This window comes from Lathamus discolor, chromosome 6, assembly GCF_037157495.1.
Source record: "Lathamus discolor isolate bLatDis1 chromosome 6, bLatDis1.hap1, whole genome shotgun sequence".
Taxonomy (NCBI): Eukaryota; Metazoa; Chordata; class Aves; order Psittaciformes; family Psittacidae; genus Lathamus; species Lathamus discolor.
Genome location: NC_088889.1, coordinates 81,132,633 through 81,154,444, shown reverse-complemented (window position 1 = coordinate 81,154,444; position 21,812 = coordinate 81,132,633). Strand labels below are relative to the sequence as shown.

At 41.3% G+C, this 21,812-nt stretch overlaps 1 protein-coding gene across 4 annotated transcripts in view; it reads left to right on the top strand.

The window, feature by feature from the left end:
* Nucleotides 1–21,812, top strand: part of ADCY9 (adenylate cyclase 9) — a 94,538-nt gene that overhangs the window by 27,927 nt on the left and 44,799 nt on the right. For all 4 annotated transcript variants that reach the window (XM_065684137.1, XM_065684136.1, XM_065684134.1 and 1 more), the window contains exon 2: nucleotides 18,959–19,131. In XM_065684137.1, coding sequence (XP_065540209.1) covers nucleotides 18,959–19,131 — 173 coding nt within the window. The remainder of the gene's footprint in view (nucleotides 1–18,958; nucleotides 19,132–21,812) is intronic.

Here is a 21,812-nt window from a genome sequence, read left to right as displayed (position 1 = left end):
AATATGTAGGTTGATGAGGTTTATTGCAGCACCAGAGTTTTGTAGGAGAGGCAGGTGTGTTTATAGGGCTGCTGTTATGAATGCTGATGATTGTTACCGACTAGTGTTTAACCAGTTAGACAAAATGAATGAATTCAAATTTGCCTGAATTGAAAAAAAATCCATCTAGTATGGCCTTCCTTCATGAAGATTAAGGCACAAAGAGGAATTTTAAAATCAAATATGATGAAAACTTGGAAGACTTCCTTCTGCCTACGTATTCTTCTCCTGGATCAATGAAAACCTAAACCGAGCAGGCACACAGCAGATCTCTGAGACAAGGAAAACTTTTCCTGTGTTGCGCAAGGGACTGCTTTCTCCATAACTGCTGTGGCTCACCTGTGTGGAGGCAAGCATAGTGGAAGAGGATGAGAGAGGAAAAATCAGTCTCCTGCTCCCTTCCTACAAATTCTATGGAGATTTTAGCTGTTTTGCAAGGACTTGGAATCTTCTTAGTGTATGTGTGTGTATATATATGTGCTTGGGGGGATGTGCGTGTGTATATATATATATATATATATATATATATGGTGTATGCATCAAGGCACTTGCTTTGTAGTCCTGGTGGCAGGGTTTGTAGAAAGGATCTAGAGAAGGTAACATTCAACTTGATAAGCAGCCTTCAGAGGCCATCGCCACCCTTGTTTCTGAAGCATGTCCTGATGTCTGTCTAACCTGTCAGTGATTCTGAGCTGGTCCAGACTTGTCTTCAGGGAAGAAGCTGGCCAGAAGTTCACTTTGGAATGCCAGGCTTAGTGCCTGGTTGTGATTCCTCCCTTGTGGAACCTGCCGTGTATTGTCTCATGAGCACAACATGTGACTTGGAAGTTCCACTCTGCATTCAGTTTGACACAAAGCAATGGTTTTATGCCCTTTTTTTTCAGGAAAAATATTCCAAAATGTAATTGCAAGATTGACTCCTCATTAGAATGACAGAAATGGGGCGGAGGGAAGGGGGGTAAAAATAACCAGATATAGAGATGTGTGGATCCATCTAGTTACAGACTTGGGGGGGAGGTGAAAGGTGCATCTTTTGACTTCATTTTCAGGCCAGTGCAATGAAAGGGCACCATGGAGGCACTGCTGCAGGCACAGCATCAATCTGTGCTCCTCAGCTGCACATGTCCATGGAGTGCCAGAGGAGATGCAGCTGTCAGGAGGCTCTGAGTTGCAGCAGCAGTGCTGCAGGTGCTCACAGGAGCTGCTTCAGCTTGAGGAGCTGTGCTGGGGGCATGGGCTACAACGCTGCTCTCATTGCACATTCTGTGCCATAAAGATGATGAAGAGCCTTTGGGGAGGTCAGTGGATTCTTTGTTTTGGGCCAGAAGAAGATGATGTCCTCTAAGTTCATTTTCCCAGAAAAGAGCATGTAAACTAAAGCGTTTCATAAAGGTTTCGCAGGGCAAGTTCTGGACTGCATTCACCTCTCCGGGGATCAGCATCTTTGTCCAGCGCTTCTAGAGCATGAGGCAAAAATGTGCTCAGCCTCACTTCAGAACCCTGTGTTTATTTGCTTTTGAGAGCAGTAGCTATTCTGTATCTTCCTGAAATACTGTTTATTTTCCTGTGAGATCTTACTTGATTTCTGATATTGTTATGGGCCCCTCAGCTGAACTCCTGAAATCACCTTGTTATCTTGAACAAAGTGTAGCTGCTGTGATAGTCCTCACAACAGTTCCCTGTTTGAGTTGGCAAATCTTTTCCTGAACTTGCTGTACCCTCCAGTAGATAAAGTGGCAATCTAAAAGCAACACAGGCTTCACAGCAAAAGATCAGATTCAGGCTTCACTAAGCACAGCTACAGGGTTTTTCAAGGTTGTTTTTTTTTTTTCTTTTACCTTCAGCTGAAAAGACAAATGCTTTGCTTGTGCTTTGGTGCTAATGGGAGAGCAGGCTTAAAATAATCAGTTTTCCTCTAAAGTAAACAACCTTTATGCCTCTGACATAAAAGATGAAAAGCACACCTCCCTTTAAACCCCGAGCTTACTCCTTAAGATTGTGACAGCTCCATAAATTAAATTAAAGAAAAAAAAAAAGAAAAAAAAAAGAAAGAATTGTAATGCTTCATAGGAGAAGCTTTCATTTCTTTTTTTTTTTTTTTTTTTTCCTACATTCTTTATTTTCTTTAAGGAACACTATATGATTTCCATATTCTCTGTGTTCTACAAACAGGACACCCAGCTGTTGTGTAATACCTTTGGTAGATGGCCATGACTCAGTGGAGCCCTCCAGTAACTACTAGAACAGTATTTCCTTTCTCAGTTGTAAGCTTATATGCCCCTGTTACAGTTTCCCAAGTGAACTCTTGCATGAAATTCCAGTGGCTTGGATCAATGAGAAATTAAAATGTCCTTTCTTGGACTAGGCAGCTAATTGGAAAAAAAAGACATTGAATTATGGGTTTAGCACTGAAAGTTTGTTTTCGGTTGGACTTTGTGCTCTGCAGGAGAATGCTGCTGTTCATTTTGAAGTTTCATTTCCCTGAGAGACATGAATGGAGGTTTCCAGCCTGGGGATGTGTCTCAAGTGGAACAAAACCTACTGGCTGAGGGTGTCACCCGTTGGTGCTTTTTCTGTTACACAGAGAGCCGCTGCTGTGCACTGCGAGATGGGCAAAGTCTTCTTCAAAAAGGATCAACTGCATAATATAGTTGATTTTGGCTTGCCCATTTTGATACAACCTCTGATCTTCTTCCCCTGTGGAAGAAGTGATTGTTCTATAAGCTTCAGTGGAAGGCTGCTGTGTTAGCAAAGTCTATTTGCATGCTTGTATATCTTGTAATACTCTGTTTTCCTGGTGTTTCTAAGATCCCATATGATGATGCTTTCTAAGGGAGGAAAAATCCTTTACTTATACATCATACCCACAGCATTTCTGTGTCTTCCTTTTGTATTAAAAATTATTTTCACAATGTATTTGTTCAATTTTAACTGTTTTCAGTAAGTACACTTTTATGAAACAGATTTATTAATGCTTTTTTAGATTTAATAATTTTGGAGGGCACTCTGTATTTTGACATAAAATACTTCTGTAATTTTGTGTTGCTGGTTAAGGAAGGAGAGTGTGCAAGAGCAACAGGAAGAGTGAAAGGCAGTCAGAAGTCCACCCAAAAGGGCACAGTGCCCACAAAATGTAGGGATCTCACTGCACATAAAGTCGATGTGGAAACTGGCAAGCTGACTTGTGTGACTGAAGTTTGTATTTTAGTGACAGGGAACATGTGCTGAATAACCTGTGAACTCACCTGTAAGCCAGGCACTCTGTTTAAAACCATTTAATGAGGTCAGTGTCTTTAACTTCATTATGTTGGATATTTAATTTCAGTTTCCTAGAAAGACACTACAAATTGAAGGATGATTTTAACAGTCAGTGTTTGTTTTGAAACTTCCTATGCCTCTCTGAGTTTTGCAACTGCCCTGCTGTACTCCACATAGGCTGTTGCCTCCAAACTAGCAAGAGTTATCTCAGCATGATACTAAAAAGTGCCATCAGTTGGTCATAAACCCCTCCCTTTACATAAAATAACATGTACAAAGGTGAGAGTAAAAAAAAAAAAAAAAAGCATATTGTTTCTCTTTGAAATAAGCTCATAGTGTTTCTTAGATACTTTTAAAAAAAAGAACTGCTTGTTATCAGATTAAAAAACACCACTTTTTAAGATGAGTAAGCTAAACCCGCAGTGATTCATCATGTTTCTCAGAAACCTTGATCCCTAACCTCAGGCGAAAAGTAATCCCACAAAATGCTTCATTCTTCATTGAAGAATTTTGTTTTTGCATGCTCGGATCTTCAAATAAATCAAGAAGGACTTCATTAGGCAAGTGATTTAGTAGAAGTACAAAGAAATTGGGCCATGGAGATGCCCCTTCCAGTTCTAACAGAGTTTTGACAGCAAATGGCAAAGGCAGCACAGAAGCAAATACAGGTGTTGGGGAAGTATTTAACCTTTGTTGGATTTCTTTCAGTTTTGCAAAGTATAGCCAAGAGCCCCAGGGTTTGGTAGGAAAGGGGATGTTTCTTTTGCTTCTGTGCTTTCACATGATTTTAAGATTTTAGATGTTTCTTTAAAAAGCTTTCTTTTCCCTACGGCTGTGGCTGCAATTGAATATGTAGCTTTCACAAGAATATTCTCCTAGAGACTTGAGATGTGACTTTTGTTTTTCCCAGTGTCCTTTACATCTTACTTCAAAGTGATTAAGAACAACTCCATGTCTAAATGAGAAGGGATTTTAATTACACAGATATAGAACAGCACCAGCCCATAGCCCCCGAAATCAAGCTGGGGGTTCTGATTCCCTGATTTCCACAGGTATCTGGGCCTGTTTATGTAGGTACATTGCAGAGCTACTTTCTTGCTATGTGCTATAACACCCTTTGCAAGGAGGCTGGAAAAAGAGAAGAGACCTTCATGCTCTGTGTGCTGCTCTCATGGTTTAATACTCTGCTTGAAGGTGCTTGGGCACTCCGAGGTGGAGGGTGATGCAGGAATTTGCATGGACTAAAGTAAGTTTTCATAACAGAAACTTTGTCAGTAGACCTGTTACGTGATATCATTTGACCCTGAAGAAAGCTTCCATAAAAAGAACTTTTCTCCTATTTCTTTCCGAAATGTGAGTATCAAAACTACTGTCTCTTCTATCAGTTTATCAACAGGTTATTCAGGGTAGTTGACTGTTGAGCATGTAAGCGTAACAGAAATGTTATTTATATTTTCTGTAGATATGAGATGCCACTTCCCAAGAGCTAGGATCAGCTAGGCTGAATCAGTTCACCAGCAGATTAACTAGAGGAGATAGAGGGCTGCTGTCTTGGGGCTTAGGTTGGGGATAAGTTTCCTTAGTGAACTGTCTACTTATACCAGCTCAGAGCCCACTGATTTTCACCCCGATTGTTTTTGCATTCCAGACACATTCCTGTACTCCCCAGTAATAACTTTTAGCCTGAGGGTTTGAAATGTAATCAGCTAGTTATTACCACAAAGTCTGAGAATGTTTCTGTAAAGGATGGAGAAATCTAATATGGGACATGAGCTGATGGAGGAGCTGGTTGTCGGGGGCTTGCTTTGGTATGAAGGAGGCTGCCAGGTTTTGTCCAAATGAAGATAATAATAATAGAGGATTTATGCGATATTCAGATCTTGGAAAAACAGAAATGCTGATTTTACCCGTGTCTGGCTTATGTCACTTGAAAGACTTGCACTTGCTTGTCAGCTGGTGATGTTCATATTTCTTTAGGTCTTAAAAACTATGTCTGAGTATCAGCTTTGGGCAAAGACTTGTTTCTAGTGTGGGGATGAACTCATTCCAAACAGAGTGACAAGCCCAAGGAACATGTTGATGGACTTGCATTGGAGAATGCTTATTTAACTGTATGTTATTTAATGTCATTGACACTCGGTAGTTGTAGTGGCATGACGTAATGATGATCAAGCGAATCTGTTTACTAACAAGAGACGAATCTCAATATTTGTTTCATCAGGTAGTTTACCATTTGGATACATGCACAAATTCCTTACGTATGTTCTGTATTTTATGGGCACATTTCATCTAAGTTATGATTAAGCTATCATGTTATATTATTTGGTGAAGTACAAGTTGCTAAACTGAATAGGGATACAGCATTTGAAGTGAAGGAACAGGACCAGAGGTAGTGTGGTTTAAGTCTTGGCATGAGGTAAACGGTAGAGCACAAATAAAGCACAAATACTGGCTGGGTGGAGACTGAATTGAGAGCAGCTCTGAGGAGAAAGACTTGGGAGTGTTGGTTGATGAGAAGTTCAACATGACCCAGCAAGCGTGCGCTTGCAGCCCAGGAAGCCAACTGGTCTCTTCTGACCCCAAATATTCTATGAGATACCTGTGTTTGCTCTAACATCTCCTGACCTAGGTGTTTGGCTCCTGTGTACTGGGAGCTTTGAGTGAAGGGCTGAAGATCCTCAACAGCTACTCATGTGGTAGAAATGTTTTTCTCTGTCCTTGTAGTTGGTGAGGGGTCATCACTCTTCTTGCCCGTCATGTCATTTTTTAGTAGTAAGAGATGCAGTGTGCTCCACTGGACAGTGGAATAATGGGAGAGGGCAGTAGAAGATGTCCTAGAAGATCCCTTGTTATGGTGGTTTTCATCCTGTTCTGGTTTGCAGACTCTGATGAGTATGGATGCTTTGGCACACTTAGAGACTCAAAGCCAGCTCTTAGAAAGCTTGTTTTCTTTGGTTTTCATTCACGGACCCTAAAACTCCTCCATAACTCCGCAGAGTCTAAAGATCACAGTCTGAAAAACAACTTAAACTATTGGATAAGACTCTTCCAGTGAAGAAGTTGGCTGTGTCTTTCTCATCGGCCTAACAAGCCAGGAGCATGGCACCTTCACATGAAGTGGCAGTTGCTGTCGTATCTTTGAGGCTCCATGTGTAGCAACACAAGACCAATTTCCGCTGTGGATTTACTGCCATGTCCTAGGTAAAAGGGATCCAATCTGGAGTCCAAACCTGTGGCTACCATGTGAAGAGGAGCACACAGGTAGTGTGTTGTGTCAGGACAAGAGGATGTCTGAACGTTATACGCAGGGGAAATGGAAAAAATTTCAGAAGCATTTTGATTGTGTGAATAAACAGTTCTGGAGGTACTTCCATTTTAGCTTTGTTTCACAACTTTCAAATTCTTTTTATTTTGGTGAGTGAGTGTTTGTATATTTCACTTAAGGAGGGAAAAGAAACTGAAAAGATGATTCTCTGCTTGGGGGAGACACAGTGCTCAGTAGCTGTTCTCAGCAGTGGCTCTCAATTTTTTTTTTTTTTATGCTGGAGACACTCTAACTACTCAGTGGCTGAAGTTTGCCGATTAAATTAAAAATCCATCTGTATAGTGATGCATCCTTACATGGTGGCTGCACTTAGGAATTTCTTCTTCACCACCTGACTGGCGTTTATACTACTGCTATATATTGTTATTCTGAAGTGCCTCCTGCAGCAGTTTTATTTGCATTAGTTTTATTTTTCAGTACTGAATTAGTAACCATGCAAAGCTGTCAACCACAAGTAAACAAGTGGTGCATAGGTTATAAATAACAACTTACCTTGAATTACAGTTCCCTGTTTGCATTGCACACGGCTCAGTGTCGAGGGAATTGGGAAATGACTGAATTCAGTAGTGCAACATCATTTCTATTTGTCTGGTTTCTTGTCGCCCATTTGAGTAAGTATCTTGATGCTCACACGATTCCCACAGCAGGCAGTGCTGGCAGGGGGATTGCTGGCTTGCCATGTTGTTGAAATATGCTGGCCCTGCTCCAGTCTGTCTCCCATGTGACAAGCAACATTTTTTGCAGGCTCTGTAGAAGCTCACTACGTAGCTCGTCAGTTCTGACCAAAGAGCAACAGAGCTGGGATGATCTTTAATTTCACAATTATAGAGATGCGATTAAAAAAAAATAAGTCCTCGTATTTTTAATGCAGGAATTATCCGAGAAATGCAAACTTAATTCTTTTGATTTGGTCCCTTAAGGTCAAGTCTTTTATGTTCTCTGTTTTATTGTCTGTAGAATATTTCTGTGTCATTCGTTTAGGGTTGCTTGCAGAGCGCAGGATGCCCCAGTGCAGATAAACAGGCGTGGAGAAAAGCCAGCCAAAGTTTGCAGCTGAGTAGCAGGTGTGTGTTTCCTAAAGCCCTGATGCACCTTCTTGAGTAATTGCTTTTATTTTGTTGCTGCCCTTTGTAATAGGAAGAAGTAACAAGTTACATGTGGATGGCCAATACTGAGGAAAGGTTCAATGAGAAGGGCCGCTCTTAGCAGTAGGTGATGGATATTTGGAAACATGAGTTAGAGTTTATTTCTGGCCATGTTCAAAGCCAGGTTGGATGGGGCTTTGAGAAACCTGGTCTAATGGCAGGTCTCTGCCCATGGCAGGGAGTTGGAACCGAATCATTAAGGTCCCTTCCAACTCAGACTATTCTGTGATTCTATATGTGGCCACAAAGATTCCTCAGATGATCTATTTTCATTTTGACGCAAGTCAGAACGTGGGTGCTCACTGTGTGCTTTCAATAATGATCAGTTGCTTGGAAAAAACTTTGAAGACTACTGCTGAGGGTATGATGCCTGGTTCTTACTTTTCCTCTTAAATGTCAGATTGTGAATTTTTAACAACAACCAACCAAAAAAAAGTCAAACATGCAGAGCCCACCAGCTTGTAGCAGGCATGCACATGCTTCTGATTCAATTTAGGCTTACTTGCCTGCAAGTCCACAGCGAGCAGAGCAGTTGCATGGCTCCGCGCAAGGGCAGGATTAGCTGGTAGGATTGCCCTGGTTTAAGTAAAATGCTGATTTAGCATGGCAAATCCAGACTACCTGCATTATGCAAGAGGGAAGGAATGTGCCTGATTGTCATCCTGTCAACACAGAGAGATTGCACCGGTATAACAAAATAGATTTCTAAAGTCTTGTTTAAATTGGTGCGTGCTCTTGTCTGGATTCTATTAAAAAAATGTTAGTACTGAGAGCCACAATAGCTCACTCTATTACTGAGAGCCACAATAGCTCACTCTATTACCAAGGGCCAGAGCAGGCTCTGGTTGCATCAGACCATTGTTTTTTATTGGAATCCTTCTGTGCATCCTGCACGCTTGCTATTCATCATTTCTAAAACAGCAATCAAAAAGATAGGTGGTATCTTCTGGTCCCGAGTGAATTTTTCCTGGGTGGGATTTCTAATAAGCTTCTAACTGCTTTCAAACTGACCATGCCTTTTGAGTTTGGAATGAATAAAGTCCCATTCCCGAAAAGCTAGAGCTGACAAAACTTTAACTTGAAGCTTCTCTCTCTTCAACTTATTACGTTCTGCCTGTGTTTAGCAGAGACTGGTACAGCTGTCCATAGTTCCTGAGATATGCCAGCCAGTATGTGGGTAGAAGAAAATTTAATATATAGGATGTCTTTCTGGAATGCTTGTGGCTTTGTATATTGTTCAGTCTAGAGGAGTGGAATTTTTCTTGAAAACTCCTCGTCTATCCATAGATCTCTGTTCTATAATGCTGTTTTTTAAATAGATGTTTTGAAGTCCTTGCCTTGGAGATCTCCCCCGTGCAGTTTTCTGACTGCTGGTTTCCCTCCCACAGTAAAATGTAATTTTAAGTTGGAAAGATATTTTTGTTTATAATGAAGGGAAGTTATGGAAGTATATGCTTCATATCCCCAAAGGATTGTTGCTCTCTATAAGTGATCTGGAATGCCAGAACTTCCCATGTGTGCAAATTCACCAGGGAAATGTTGACATGCCTGACAGCTTGGATTGAAGAGACTATACAGGAAGCTTCTCCCAAAGGCTTCCTCCATCATCTTGCTGCCTTCCATGCTGTTACCATGGCCTGGCCATAGCAGTAATTTAATGTAAGTACAGGGATGCACATAATGAAAGTGTGTTACAGAGGAACGCCTCAGTCTCTGTACGTGGTCCTGCATTTGTTAAAGTTGAGCACTAGACAAAAGTTAAGGTTGGTTAGTGCCTGAGCCATCTGGTTTTGAATTTTGAGGTACTTTCTTGTCAATTATGAAGGAGGGGGATGCACCAAACCAACATCTGCATCCTAAACAAGAAACTGGAAAAATTGTCTATTGTCTTCAAAAGACTTTGCAGTGTTGTAACCTTATCATTTTTCTTAAAGAACAGAGTCCCTAGCATGCCAAAACAAGTATGTTGTGTATCTAAAGTGTATTTACATCTGCTGTACATCACTGCAGCCATGCAAACCAGGCTGTGTGTCTCCATACTACAGCTCACAACTTACAGTGGGTGCACTCGTGAGTAAGGCAGTGCTAGAGAGCAGCTTTCCTGGGGCTGAGATTGCTCAGCTCTCATTCCTCTGCCTCTGTCATCTCTTCAGCACTGGCACTTCATTCACAATCCAGCGAAACAAGTGCTGAATTTCTAAATCAGCTGTATTAATAGTTAGATTCAATTTCTAATTCAGTATTTGTTACATATATTTTCAGAAAGGGTATTCTGTGGTAGGAATAGTGTCAATTTGGAAGGTCTGAATGCCCTGAAAAAGCCGTGCCGTGTGCTTGGTTGACTCTTGGTTTGGCAGCTGCATTGTTCAAAAATTTCATTTTCTCTCGTCTTGCTTATTTCCTCTCAGGTGTTAAAATTAACACAGAGGGCAAAGGGATAGTCAATAAATATGAAAAATAAAAGCAGATGCTTTTTCATGACCAAGACTGCAGGAGAGTTTACAGAAGGCTTTAACAATGTGAGTAAAACCCAGACAGTACCTTTATCAGTTAATCGTGGAGCTGGAATTAGGCCATCTTTTTGCTTTAAATGTAGGAACATCATACATCAATTAGGTTTTGTGGGGAACCCTTAGAATAGAGATAGTCTGTTATCTGCAGCATGTTACTAAATCTGCTGACTTCAGGCTTCCCTTGTGGAGCTCACTGTTGACCCTGGCAAGACTGAAAAAATCCCAGGCTTATCTTTTGACTCAAAGTTACCTTTTTTCCTAGTAAGGTGTCAGCCTGTGAGCTGCACAGAGTCATTCCAGAGAATGGGCTCATCTGCCGTTCGCATTCAGGCCGTGGTCAGTCGGAACTGGTGGAGCAGAAAGTAAATCAGGGCAGTTGTAAACCCCGGGATGGGGCTCAGGCTCCCTAGTCAGACTGTCTTTAATTTTGCCAGTAAAGTTTAAAAGTACTTATGTAAATATACCCCTGAGCCAAGAGTAGTAGCTAGACCTTTGTGTTTGAGCTGCATGTCTGTGTTTTTTTGTTTGATGGTTGGTTTTTATCCTCCCACACAGGTGAGAAGAAGAAAAAGAGACTGAAGGAGGTTAGACCCGCAGCTTGCAACTTTCTTTGTGCTGTTTAGCTGTAAATGTAGATTATGGGTTTGCGTACAGGGTTCCCCACTTAAAACTGGCAGATGTCGAATACCAAAATTTACACATATGTTGTTGATCAGCATTTGCAAAACCCACTGTTGTCTGTTAGCTGATCAAAAGTAAGCATTTTGCTAAACAAAAGAGGCATAAGAAAAAATGGTTTTCCATAACGCAGAAGATGCCTCTGGTTTCTCTGGCTCTTTGCAGTCCCTTGGAGATTATGAGGATAGTATTTGAGGTTTGTTTTTGGAGTTCCTTTTGTGTTTCCAGTCTGTAAAGTTCTGTTTCTTATTATCATTGTTTCTGCTTTCCAGAGACCTAAGATAACAAGTTGTCTCATAAATTCCTGTTCTATTTCAGCCACAGGAAATGTTGCTCCATACATTCAAAGTGCTTTTCCAGGTAGGCTGGATTGTTAGAATCCAGGCATTCTGGGTTTCATCTTTTGTGTGCACTGAGCTGGAAGTGGTTTCTGCAGGGTCAGACTTGCTTCATTGGAAATTTTGCAGGTTGGAGAAAATTACTTTCATTTTTTGTAAAGTCATCCAGTGTTGTCTTGTGTAGAGCTGTAGTGATTGACAGAAAATGCCTGTTGGTATAAAAGACAGTGATGAGCTTTTGATTTTTTGGTCAGGTTCTGTTCTGAAGGAGAAGTGAGGTCTGTCAGGCTGCCCCTAGGACATGGATGAAGGATGGCCAGAGAGATGCTGTGCCTGAAAGAAAAGTAACTCAGTGATGCAAGGGAAGTTGTATGACAGAACGAAGTAAATGTGCGTTGTTGTATGGCTATGGAAACATGTTCTGCTCTTCTCCGAAAATCTTGTTTAGTTTATCTGGGAAGATGGGGAAAAAGTGAAGGTCTAAAACAAGTGAAAATGAGGGAACTGTGAGTTTGTAGTCAGAAGCAAGCAAAAGTCCTATCCTTGGAAGTGTTCAAGGCCAGGTTGGATGAGGCTTTGAGTGACCTGGTCTAGTGGAAGGTGTACCTGCCCATGGCAGGGGACTGGAACTAGATGTGGTTGTTGGACCACAGCTGCTGGTAGTTCTTTCAGAAAATCAGATAAACTCTCTTTGGCACATCCTGAGCGTGGCTGGCAGGGTGGGTTGGGCAACTGTTTCCACTCTTGGAGCATCTTGTAAACTTGCTGGAAAAGCTGCTCCTCTTGCAGCTAGAGATCAGGCTAATAACTGTATCTTGGGCATGATGCCTTGAAGGGAACCTGCAAGGTTTGGCTGTGGAAACTCTGCATTCTCCTCTGTTCAACTTGGGCAAGCAGATGTTTGATTGCTTGCTCATGGCCTCAGGGGAGGAAGGTGCTGCCAGCACTTGTCCTGTAAGTGGCCTCTTAGCACAGGTCTCAGAAGTTCTGGGCTGCTTCAGAGGTTCAAAGCAGAAATGGGTTTATTATTATTATTACTGTTGTTACTATATCCCAGTTGCTGACATGCTTGACTACAATTTACTCTCAGAGCAATCTAATTACAATACAGTCACCTCCTTGAAATTAAAAATGTACCTATAGGCTTTTACATGCCTATGTTTCTGAAAGCCAGAAGTTGAGCTTCAAAGAGTGACTTCACTGGGTTGTGGTGAGGAATAACTACTAGGGCATAGATATCATTTCTGCTCTTGCAGCTGTGACAGTTGAATTAACTGAAAGGTGCCTTGCAGGGATATCTCAAGACCTTTGATTATCCAGTTTGTATTTACCAGGTGCTGTTGCCCAGGTAAGGATGTTCCTCTGAGCCTCTGCTTCTCTCTTCATTTCTGCATGCACAAATATTTTAATCATGAAATTAGTGGAATCTTCAAGGGGGAAACTTTCTGAAGTTATTTCGTAAGTGGAACAATCTTTTGACAAAGCTGCAGAATAGGGAAAAAATTATTATATAAGTAATGATGCCTATTTACATTAGAAGTTACAAGTTTCTTGGCACTATGTTCAGATTGGTTACCGGGTACCTCTCTGAAGATGCCTCAGTTATCTGTATGACGTTAGCTACAGAGTCTTACCTAGGAAAAGGAATTTAAATCTCAGATTCTTCCATCTTCAGTGTTGATCTCAAGTGAAACACAAAGTGAAAGTTTCTGTCCATCAGTTTCTAATGTTATGTGTGCTGAGCAGCATCTCATCATGTTCTTCTTGTACACTGTGGGCAGTCAATCTGTTGAGGCATTGCACATGTTGCCATTGCACATCCGTGTTGCTGTGCAGCACTGTTGGGCTCTCCAGGTCAGTGGCCTTCCTCAGAGTTTTCTGGTTCTGAGGTTTCTTGTGGTGGTGTAAGCTACCAGTTCCTGGTTCAAGAGAGGAGAATGTTGTGCTGGGGAGGGAGGAAGAGGTTTGCATGAACTCTCTGTGCAAGAGTAGGTCTAACAAAATGAGAAATAGTCCTTATAAATACAGATTTTGGCATCTATTGACTGTTAAGAATGAGGGAAGGGTATTTCCTGCTGAAAATAATCTTTAGATTTAGCAACAGCTTGGACCCAAAGGATAGTAAATTTCCTGGAGTGATGGTATGCACTATGTTATTTCTTGCATAAACAGGCAAGGTTAGTACCTGAAAAATTATTTAAGCTTTGACAAGGGGAAAAAAAAAAAAAAAAACCAGTGTGGAAAAGTTAGATGCAAAAATAATCTGCAATTAGAAGCAGTAAATAAGTTTCTGGTCTCTTTTATTATTACTGTTATTTGCCTGTCATACTACATTCCAGACATTGCAGTTAATAATGTATTTTACAGAGCAAGTCAGAGTTTAATAAAACCATATAGCAGCATATTTTATGGTATGAGGAAACCTAACTGTAGGTCTGTTTCCTTTCCCTGGAGCGGCAATGGCTGAACACTGTATTTTCACTCCCGGATTTTTGGCGAGGGCAAAGATGATGTCTTTAAAAGGCATGGAGAAAACTTTTTATTGTATTTCTAAAAAGAGAAAGCAAGGGCTGATTGCTTGCAGAGAAGTGTAACGCAAAAGGGAGTTACCGCACATTAGTTCATAAAGGACCTAATGCCAGTCCTGAACTGCAAAGTTTCTCTTAGGAGCTTGCTGCACCACTGCTGGTTACTTATATCAGAGTTACATAAAATGAGATGTTACATTGTTGAATGATAATAGCTAACATTGCTCCTTATGGCAGACTGTGGCAGGTGATTAGAATTACTTTCTAACTGGAAGGTAATTCTTGCCCTCACGTGGGAGTGGCAGGCTAAAAATCAGTGCAAGTGACAGTCACTGTGGTTCTCATAATGAAAGTTTTCATGCAAACTCCAATTTTGTGAGGTAAGATACTGCAAAATAGAGGGTTGTGAAAATGGAGCTCAGTTGGCTTGTAAATATATACTTGTTTGGAAAGAGGTACGATTAAATGATTGAAGTATGTGGACTTTAAAGGCAATGAGGGAAAGATAAACAGTGGAGAAGGATTAGTATGAAAGTGTGTGGTTAAAGGGGGGATAATCAATACAATTTGGATTTTATTACAGCAATACAAGGAAACATTGCTAGTCTTACAGAACAGAGGGCTGTGTACTGGGAAGTAGTGCTGAAGAGGGATCACCTGTTAGTTAAATGCTGTTTCCATGTACTGCAATGGAAAAGGGGAAGGGTTTAATGAAGTGAGAAACAAGGATATGAAATAAGAATGGGATTATATTGTTTTTAAATGAATCAGTAAGACCATGACTGAAATATTGCTATTGTTTTTTTGGTGTCTATTAGAATCAGTGCTAAAAGGGTTTCAAAAGCATTTGAAGTTTGTTAGAGATGTGAGAAGCATGATGCATTCAGTTTGCCATTGCTATCAATAGAGGGCTAAAAAGTTTCAATTGCATGCAGGTAAAGCATCAGAAGTTGAAACTTGTATCTTGTTTTACCAAAGAATTGCTTATGAGTATTTGCATTAATCCCCCATTTCTTGAGATCTGTAGAAGACATCTCATCTTCAAAAGATGCATGGAGGAATGCCCTCTACTAATGTAAAAATCGAATTAGATTGGCATAACAGCATCTTCAGTACTGAAGTCATGAGGATAAATGAGTTGAAAGAAAGGAAATAAATTACTTGATTAAGGACTTGAAAGACCAGAACATCTTTTCTCTCCTTTTCCCTGTTCCTTCCCAGCAAGTGACTTCCTACTAATTACCGGTGATAGTTTTTCTCCATAAACACAGATACAGTTGAGGCTGGCAGAGTGGCTCCAATCCAGCCTGGTTTGGTATCAGCCGGGGTCTGTCAGGGAGCAGGCAGGGAGGCAGCATGTGGACAGGGAGCTCCAGCCTCTGCCCGCACCCGCGTTACTGAATGTTCCATTATCACTGCAGTGACTGGTTTTCTCATGCTACCAGAAACAGGTTGAAGACTGGGATGTTTATATACAGCCTTATTTATACTTTTGTTTATTTTTGTATATACAGAAAATAATTTGTGTGTGAGTGCATGCATATGGGGGTTTTTTATTGTTATTAGGGGTATTTTTTTAGTGTTTAGGATGGTTGGCTGTTTTTGCAAGTTCAGAGGAATATCACTGATAAAAAGAAAAGCTAAGTGAAGAAAGGAGCCAGAAATTTCCTAATCCTTAGAAAATTCAAGAGTAGTAAGAGTGATGAACCCACTGTGGTTCTACAGAGACCTCACCTTAATTATTAACTATTTTGTCAAAAATGCACTTTACAAATGCTGCCATGTCAATATTCAAAATGGTTGAATTAAAGAAACGAGTGCTTTGGCTCAGTGAGAAGGAGCAGTTACTCTTCATAACGCTTACGAATTCTCAGACCTTGGAGACAAGTGAAGGAAATGGCTTGTGTTTCTCAAAGATAAACAATATGGCTCACTTTTTTCCCCTGGAGCAGAAAATACTCTATATGTTCAGTTGGTATGTTGGGGGGTGGGTTGTGGCCAGTTCCCTGTCTTTGCTTCCAAGAGCCATCTCTGGATAAAGCAGCAATGCTCTGCAGGACAAAGCCTGCCAGAGCAGAGATTTGCCATCAGGCGGTTTGAGGTTGTGTTTTTTTCAGCATTTCTTTTGAATAAATTTAGGGGAAGGAAGTGATTATAAGATAGAGAATGGCAGGAGGGGAAGAATGGGTGAGCTTTGCCTTTATAAATAGCAATATAAGCATCTCATAGTGCTTTCTTCATTGCCATGTCTTGAGTTATAGCGTTGCGCAGCAACACACCAAAATTTGCACCTTGTTTACTGCTTTTCACATAAAATAGCAGCTCCTCCTTTGTTGGCTTATTCATTTAATATTGCTGTGTTACTTAATTGATTTGAACGTGCTGCATGGTGGCATGGATATTTTTCACTCCATGCACCGACTGTATGGAAGATGACAGACTGTTGATTGTACTAATTCACTGGAGATGGAGAAAGAGGAAGAATATTGTATTATACATTTTAGTTATATCAATACAGTTCTACTGAATTAATGACCCCTTTTTATACCCAAATATTTCAGACTAAATGTAGGAGTTGCTTTGTGAAGTGTTAGGGAGTTGCAAGGAATACTAAAGCAAGTTGAACCTTCGTATAGTAAGAAGGATTTAATAACAAACCAAGTATTAGGTTGTCAATGTTAGTAAAGTTCTGTAAAGATGAAGGATTTTTGTACCTCCTGATTTTCCAAAGCTTTCCAAAAATAACCTTTTCTCCTCCCCTTATTTGCTCCCCTGAGATCCTGACCTTGCATTCAGCTCTAGGAGTAGCCCTGCTGACTTCTTATGACACATGTGCTGTGATTCTGTAGGACATTGACTTCTCTTTGTCTGATTTCACATTGCAGATTCTGGGAAACACAGGGAGGGAATAAAGAGTTTTTGATAGTTCCTATTGCCAACAGCAGCTGTCATAGCCAACATTAAACCCCGCAGCTAGAGCCTGTGGGGCAGAGCGGGTGCTAGTGGCTGTGGCTGCCATCATGGAGATGGTGGCTGGGGTTGGTGAGGAACAGGGTCGAGGAGTTGCAGCCCATTGCAGTTTCAGGTTGGGATAAGGGTGGATTCTGCTTTCCCAAACACATTTTCAGTTCCCAGCATACCATAGCCTTTTCCCTTCTTTCTCTGTGAGGAGCTCAAACTGGAGATAATTTTACTGTTTGCAACAGATTGACAAAATAATTATGCTGTGCAGCACAAGAAGACATTCAAAGTGCCTTTTCAAAGAGACAAAACCTCAAGAGATTGTGTTTGTTAAGAGAAAAAAATAGAGGAATAATAGGAGTGGTAAAATAATCCTTCTGCTTTAAGGTAGCTGTTAAAAATAGGAATAGGAAGCTTAATGTTCCAGCTTTTACCACAGTAAACATATAATTGTAAGCTGATTGTGGTGAATTCCTTAAATGACAGCCCCCATCAATATAAGTTTTAAAGGGGCAGCCCTACATCTGGAAGCCAGCAGCAGCTCGGGGGGTTATGAAGCGACACTGCCAAATAAAATCCAAGTGTGACTATAAAGGATATAAAAATAAAGATTGGCTCTAGTGTAATATCCCTAGTATGCAAGCGGGTGCTCCGGGGCTTGGAGCACTATGTGAGGGCACCACAGCTTTCCAAGCAGCTTCTGAACCTGAGGTTGAAATGGCCAATACGGCTGCGGGTTTCTGTCTTGGTTGTAGGAGTGGGGCTGAAATTACTAGTGGAATAAACAGAGAAAATGTGAAATTGTTATTAGTACGCCTGACATTTTTATTGGAAAGGTTACAGATGAAATACTGTCTGTGTTGACATATTGTGGACAAAAAAAATACAAGGTTTATAGAATATGATTTTTTTGTCTGTGAAGAAGGTTGTGAGAGAATGACCTTATCGTACGGAACAAAACCTGCCCTCTTCCAAGAGCTGCAACTTGACGTACTCATTTCCAGCTTTCATCCTGTGCATGGAGGCAGTTGAGTGCAGTCGATGGCTGTGACAGTCACATGTCTGCCTGAAACTGGGTGACAAGTATCAGTAAAAGGGGTGAGGGGGGGGTGCTGTGCAGCTGACCCAAATAGAAACCCAGCAGTCATCCTGTGAGTCTTGAGCTGCAGAAACACCCAGGACAACAGCTTCTGGTACCACAAAGTAGCAGGCTCTCTCCAGTTCTGCGAGCTGATGACCTCCATGCTTTCTGGAGCACATCAGTGCCCTTCCTTGCTGAGTGGGAGCTTTCCCATACAGTGGCAGTAACATTAACTCATTTGGATTCAGGAAGCAGTGTGATTTGGAGCCTCTTTTCAGTCTTTGTGCTTAGAAATAACCCAGAAGGTCATCGCACAAAGTTACAAGGAAGTAAAATAAGTGATATTCTAAACAAAAATCAGATCTTTTCATTTTGAACAGGTTTTTGTTATAGCTCAGCTTGTTACAACATGGTATTTACCAGCCTGGCCTTTAATACCGGATCTGCTTTCCGATTATGCTTCAGTTCCTACAGCAGTTGCAGAGGGCGTGTGTGGGAGTACGTGCGAGAGGGAGAGATTGATTCTGTTCTTTAAAAATATGAAGTCTGCACTAACTATGAAAACCCATCAGGATTTTTAGCACTTAAACACCATTTCCTTTCTCGGTGTGCTACCAGCGTTGAGCAATCTTCACAACATCTCTGGCAAGTGGAGGAATATGTGCTGGTTTTTCAGAAGTAGAATATTAACACAGATATCACTGAAAAACAGGCTGCTAAGCCATTCCAGAAGTAAAGAGTTAATGTGAGAGCTCAGATTACAGCTTGGAAGCAAATACATAAGGTTGTAGCTCTATTTTTCAGAAGTACATGAGTGAAAATGGAATAAAAAAGGTATGTGTAGGTCCTGGCTGTTGCTGTGTGTTAGTTCCTTGCATCTGGGACAGCAGATGTTGGGCAGTCCTAATTGCCACCATTTCACACAGAGCATCTTTATATTACTGGTGGTCATTCCCAGGCAGTCTTTCTGTGTGCTGTATTCGCGAGCCTTGGTAGTGCTTTGACAGTTGCTGTATTTCATATCTGAGAAGTCCAAAGGAGAGTTATTTTTGTCTTTCTGCAGTTCTGACTGTTCATTTCTTTTTTCGGTAGGTTTGAAGACCTATCTGATCTCTGGTCAGAAGGTGAAGGAGCCCCACTGCAGCTGTTCACAAACATTGCTTCCTGGCTTGGAGTCTGGAGACGGAGCCAGGATACAGGGAGCATCGTCATCTGAGAATGCCAGTGACTTGACAAAGACTCTCAAGCATGCGGAAAAACCAAAGGTGAGTTCTTGTTTCAAAGCCAAGCAGCACAGATCTCAAACTGTGCAACTGAGGGACACGGGTGGATGGATGGGGAAACCTTACAGCCTTGTTTATGCACTGCTCTAGAGATTTGCATGTATGTGTATGTATAGGTGTATATATATACATGTAGTGACAAGTATTAGTTTGAGGGCTGAAAAAATTTACAAAGTAAAATGCCTCACCAGTTGTCAAGCAATCCCTAAGGTAAGGTGAACAACTTTTGAAGGTGGTTTCACATAAATATATTTTTTTTATATATACTTCAGGACTGAGTGGTCAGTGCTGCTCTTTCAATGGTCTTGATTTTATGGGGGAATAAAAATATGCTTTATGCAGCTACTGTAACTTCTACAGTTTTCTGCTTTTGCTGTGAATTGCTTCTGCCATTCCTCTGTGCTGCAGATCATGTACCTATGATTTTTTTTCATATGGATGTAGAACAGACATCCCTGCAAAAAGACAATGGGATTGTTTGTGTGATGGGAGAAAATGCATGAGTAGGCTATGGGGTTGTGTTTTATATGCTTGCTCTAGAAACCTATATGTGGAACTGAGAGCAATGATTTGTATGGATTCAGCTTAGAGAAATGATGACATTTTGTTATGTTCACACCTCTCAGAAAATCTCTTGACAAGGAAATCTGTGAAACAATGTGTATTGCTTTGAAGCTTTGCTGTTACTCTCCATCTTCCAGCTCAGAACAGATTTCCCAAACAACAGATGTCTGTTCTCTATTTTCGTTTGTGCTGAGTTCCTCGTCCTGGGTTGCCCTAGGTGGGCACAAATGCCAGAGCCATGGGTGGTCATCTGTGGGGCACTGTCCTTAGACTTCAGTGTTTAGTCCTCAGAGGGTCTCTTTCTCTTCAACACCAGTTTGAGATTGAGCTGACAGAGTTGATGGGTGCGTGCGTGTGTGTGTGACTTTTAATGCTACTCCATTTTTGCTGCCTTATAATGTTTGTTGTCTGGATTAGGAGAGCATGGGCAGGACACCTTTACCCTGCCTCTGTCCCCAGTTATAAGTTGTGGAGTACAAACACTGGATCACAAGTGAAATCAGCTGGAAGGCTTGCCTAAAGAAAAAGTTAAATAAGCTCCTTGGAGAGCAAGCTAGGACTGCAGAAAGCAGCTGTAGACATATTTATCCCTCCCCAAAATGTGCACTGTGTGTGGTTTGACTGCATCCAAGTTGCTGGTGATGCTTTTTTATTCCTTCTCCCATATAAGAAAGAATATATTTGGCATCCCTCAGGCACCAGCTTTCCAGCTCTCTTTTTCAATGAAGGTGCTAGCAAGTAAGGCAGGAAAATACATGTCAGTGGGTATCTGCACAAATAAGCTTGTCTGTTGATGCCCAGTGCATGGCCATGCAGAGGTACAGATGTGACAGTAAGGGGTAGAAACTCCTTTATTTTAAGTAGTGAAGGAAGAAGAACGTACCAAGTGGAGCAGTAGTTACCAAGCTGCCTGTCCATGGAGCAGGAGGGAGAGAGGAGGGATTAAGCGAAGCAGTAAAACTAAGGGTGCTGTTTGGAGAGAAAGCGAGGATGCCTGTTAATGTCAGACAGCAGAGTAAGCTCTAACTGGAGGACAGTGACACTACAGCAAAGTACAAGACTGACCTGACTGCAGCTGGGATTTGATGAACTTCATTATGTATTAACTTGTGGTGGTACTTGTTTAAGTTATCCAAGTCCAAAATGAGTTTTTAAGGATCAGCTATGGTAAGTATTTTATAGAATATGGGGTGACTTACTCTGCAGAAGCGTGGATGCAGATGCCATGCTATACCTGAGCAGCCAGTATACAGTATGGAGTCATGCTGCTGGCCATGGTGTTTTGTTTGCTGCCTAGTCCCTGATTTTCTACTCAGGGACTGTCTTGGCTGGGTGTTAATTACTGTTTAAATGCCAAATGACTGACTGTACAGTGCAAAAGTACAAACTTTCCAGATAAGTGAAGGAGAAGCTAAAAGAAGCTGCTTCAGAAGAGCGTCTAGGACAAGTGCCAGCTCAGTTTCAGCCTTCTTGGATACCCTATCTACTGTTGTGCTGACACTACTGCATCAAGTTTATGCTTGCAGGTATCTGGTTTTATTATCACCATGAGCACTGCAGGCCTTGCAGCTCTTTGAAGATAGTGTGCCTGTCTTGCCCAAAATACACTGATGCTGGAGTGAATTTTCAATGACCCCAAACCTGGCTTTCCCTGCAATCTAATAAGCATCCATATAATGTGCCACAGGCCATGTCAGAATGCGTGTAGCATAGTGATGAAGCAATCATGCGAATGCTGAGCACTTACTTAAAATGTGTTCTGTGTTACAGCACAGGAGTGCAAAGCGTACTTGCTTCTCACATCATAGCTAGCTGCAGGTATTCCAGACCCCACAGCATGCTTCCGAGTGGAGATGTGCACCAGCCTTCTCTCTGCTGCATAGTTTTTGTTATTGTTATTGGAGTGATTGTGGACTGAGAAGCCTGGGTCAAGCTTTTAAGGAATGTTTGATATGTCAGCCAGGCTGAAGCAGGTCTTACAGTGGTAAATAAATAAATAAAAATGTATATTAAAACATTTCCACAAAGAACAACTGCAATTTAATCAGAGATTTTATATGATTTTTGTTAAAAGGAGTGGGTTTTGGTTTTGCAGTTCC